Genomic DNA, 3588 nt, shown 5'->3' with positions numbered 1-3588 from the left:
GGGGGGGGGGGGAGGGGTTGGGGGGATGGGGGGGGGGGAAGGGGGGGGTGAGGGGGGGTGTGGATGCGGTGATAGCTGGGGGCGATAAGGGAATTAATGAGGGGGATTTGGAGGAGGAAGGGGATGATTCTTTCCCCGAGCCTCCAGAGGAAGCTAAGCTCTTCGTGGGGAATCTGCCTTATGATGTGGATAGCGAGAAGCTAGCTCATTTGTTCGAGAAGGCTGGGATCGTTGAGGTTGCTGAGGTAAATTTGCTAACTTGAGTTAATTTTCTTTTTCTTTGATCTGAAATACAGCTTTTCATGCACAGTTCATGTGGCATATATGTTAAAATTGAAGCTTGGGTGTTAGATTTGTAAATACATAGGAATTGAGTGGTATGTATGTAAATGTTACTATATATTGATGTTGATGCTGTGGTTTGTATTGGGCTATGCAGCTTGAGGATAATGCTTGCTGTTTTAGAAGGTGGTGTTATGGAAGATGTTGAGGATCTTTTTGGCTGGCTACTGGTAGGATTTAGTGAATTGTGGTGGTGATGAATCATAAAAAAAAAGTATTTACATACACAGTGTGTAAACATTATGTTTTACATTTTTCATACCTAATCTTCGTCCGGCACATATTTAACATAAATACCACAAAACTCTCATGTATTTATGTGTCTAACACACTAAGTTTGATATTTTAAACTTACAACACTTTAGTGTCATAAACCCATGTGTGAAAAGGTGTATTTTACTTTTAAAAAGACAGTGATGGTCGTATTTTTGATGTAATGTTAGACATTTGAGCGGTGTGCATGTAAATATCATTATCTAGGTATCACATATGTAAATGCATAAGAATTCTATGGTATGTATGTAAATGTCCCTGTAAAATAACTCTTATCCTTGATTCTAATCAGCCTCTTACAATGGGTATCCAACGAGTGCCTGATTCTGTTGGCCCTGTTTTGTCGAGCGAGTGTCTGACAAGCATTTTGTCTTAATCAACTTCTTTTGTTGAGGGTTCAGCGAACCGGTTAACGGAATTAGTCGAGAGCTATATGTTGTAAATAACAAAGTTTAAATGTTAAGTATGTGAATTCTAAATGTTAAGTCTGTAAATCCCTCAAAATTTTTTGGCATGTTAGATGTTCAATTTGGTTAAATTGTAATTAACTAATTTTCAAATATTTTCAAGATTTAGGATATAAATGAAGGAGAAGAAAAGGTGTAATGAGGGGGAAGTGGTGTGAATGACTTAAATTTTACTTCACTTGAGATTTACTAAATCATGATTTTAGTTTAAAATGGAAGAAGCCGACACCACTTAGTGGGATAAAGGCTTGTTATTGTTGTTGTTGTTCTAGTTTAAAATGGAAGAAAAATTCGACCCTATTCTCAAACACCTAAACTTTATTTTTTACATGTATGCCTCTAAAATCATTCACACCACATTGCACCACTATTTTAACTTTTAAAAGGTGAAATACATCTTTTAATGCATAAGTAAGGGGGCATATATGTAAAAATTGAAGTTTATGCATTGGATATGTAAATACATAGGTATTAACTGATAGGCATGTAAATCTTTCTTCTGCTTTTTCACTTCCACTCTCAAGTTCGTTTTGCATTTCTTTTGCTGTTTGAAGGTTACTGTGGGGGTTGGAGGTGGGTGTTACTCTTCATGTTGTGATAATTAATCCCTGCTTTCCTTCTGTTCTATATATTTGGTTATTTTTGTAAATTACACTGTAAAAGATTCACATTATCTTTATTGCATTGTTAGGTAATTTACAACAGGGAGTCCGGGCAGAGTCGCGGCTTTGGGTTTGTCAACATGAGCAGTGTTGAAGAAGCTGAGAAAGCTGTGGAAATGTTCCATCGCTATGTAAGCCTTCGAATTTGTGCAAATTACTTTTGTGTCCAATGCAGTCAAATTTCATATGATGTTCTTTATGTGCTAAGAATTTGTAGTTCTTGTTTTCACTTGGTTGTTATGCAAATGTTAATCTCTGGATTGTTTCATGTGAGTGGTTATCTTTCGGGGCATTTACGTACATACCACCAAATTCCTATGTATACACATGTCTTACACCTGTATTTTGTCCAATTATATCATTCAAATCTTTCATATCACGTAAAAAATACCAACGTTTTAACTTTTAAAAGGTGAAATACAACTTTTCAGGCATAGTTAAGGTGTTAGGAATGTAAAAATTGAACTTTAAGGGTTAGACATGTAAATACGTTGAATTGGGTGGTATGTTTGAAATGTCCCTAGAAATAAATACTGTTTTTTAAAATTTAATTACTTATGCTGCATGGTAAATTATGACCAAGCAACATACTTTGATATAGTTTTTGATCAAATCAATCAACCATAAACTTATGTTTTGCCGCATTATTCTAAATTTTATGGTAATTTTTTTGGATTTAGATGATTCTACTTGCATAATGTCTCATTATGACAAATAGGGGTGTAAACGAGCCGAACACGAGCTAAGTTCGGCTCGTTTATATTTCGAGCTCAAAAAGTGTGTTTGTGTTCGGCTCGTTTATGTTAATGATTGAGGCAAGATTTAAAACATCATTTGAATCTAAATTAATAATTTTTATTCTATTTTCTTCATTAATACTTTTAATTGATTATAAATCTTTGTAGCCTTGTAGTCAATTATTTTTTTTAAAAATACTACTTATCAAAGATATATATATATAATTGATTAGCAGTATTTCGAGCCAAAACGAGCCGAACACGAACGAACAAATATTGTTCGTGTTGTTCGTGTTCGACTCGTTAACTTAGCGAACGAGCCGAACACGAGCTGTTCGCGAACAACGAGCCGTCTTGACAGCCCTAATGACAAACCGACTTGAATTGTAGAACTTCAATCTCATGGCTTGTTTGGAATTAATTTTGTATATTGCTTATTGTTTTTGTTTTCTGTTTGTTTTTAGAAGCATGCTTGTTTAGTGTGTTTCTACACATGCGCGCGCGCGCACACATGTATATATATATATATATATATATATGAAAAGGGGATATAAATACCTAACATGAATCCTAGAATAGTAAAGACAAAAAAAAAAGAAATAACATAAAAGGAAGGATGGAACACTTGTATCTCCAATTAAGGAAAGTGTAAATATCAAATTTTGGGTGGTACATATGTAGATACAAAAGAATTGTGTGGCTTGTTTGTAAATTTCATACTAATTTCTTCCATTTTCTTTTAGAATTTATTGAGTTAATTTGTCTGGATTTCCATTTCCTGTTATGAAGATGGTTTAGGAGACAATGAACTGTGTATATTGATGAAATTTACATACACACCACTCAATTATTTTGTATTTACATATCTAACACCTGAACTTTGATTTCTTACGTTTATAAGATCTTCATACCACTTCCAAAATACTACTATTACTAATTTTTTATATTTTCATGCATAGATAAAATGTTATAAATCCAAAAAATTGAACTTTGGATGTTATTTATGTAAACATACAAAAATTATGTAATGTATGTAAAATCTTCTCGGAATAGTTTATGTTGAAAGCTAGTCGTCGGTGCGTTGTTTTCAGGATTACAACGGAAGGC

At 33.9% G+C, this 3588-nt stretch overlaps 1 protein-coding gene across 1 annotated transcript; it reads left to right on the top strand.

Annotated features, from left to right (window-relative positions):
- Window positions 1-52: 52 nt before the first annotated feature.
- On the top strand, window positions 53-3584 carry LOC110038036 (31 kDa ribonucleoprotein, chloroplastic-like; the record flags this gene model as incomplete). Its single annotated transcript, XM_020742795.1, has 3 exons — window positions 53-245; window positions 1774-1875; window positions 3573-3584. Coding segments are annotated over 3 exons (307 nt in total), but the record flags the coding sequence as incomplete, so codon positions are not given.
- Between the last annotated feature and the right edge of the window lie 4 nt (window positions 3585-3588).

The sequence above is a fragment of the Phalaenopsis equestris genome, unplaced genomic scaffold (assembly GCF_001263595.1).
Source record: "Phalaenopsis equestris unplaced genomic scaffold, ASM126359v1 Scaffold229508, whole genome shotgun sequence".
Taxonomy (NCBI): Eukaryota; Viridiplantae; Streptophyta; class Magnoliopsida; order Asparagales; family Orchidaceae; genus Phalaenopsis; species Phalaenopsis equestris.
This window is presented reverse-complemented; position numbering and strand designations above follow the sequence as displayed.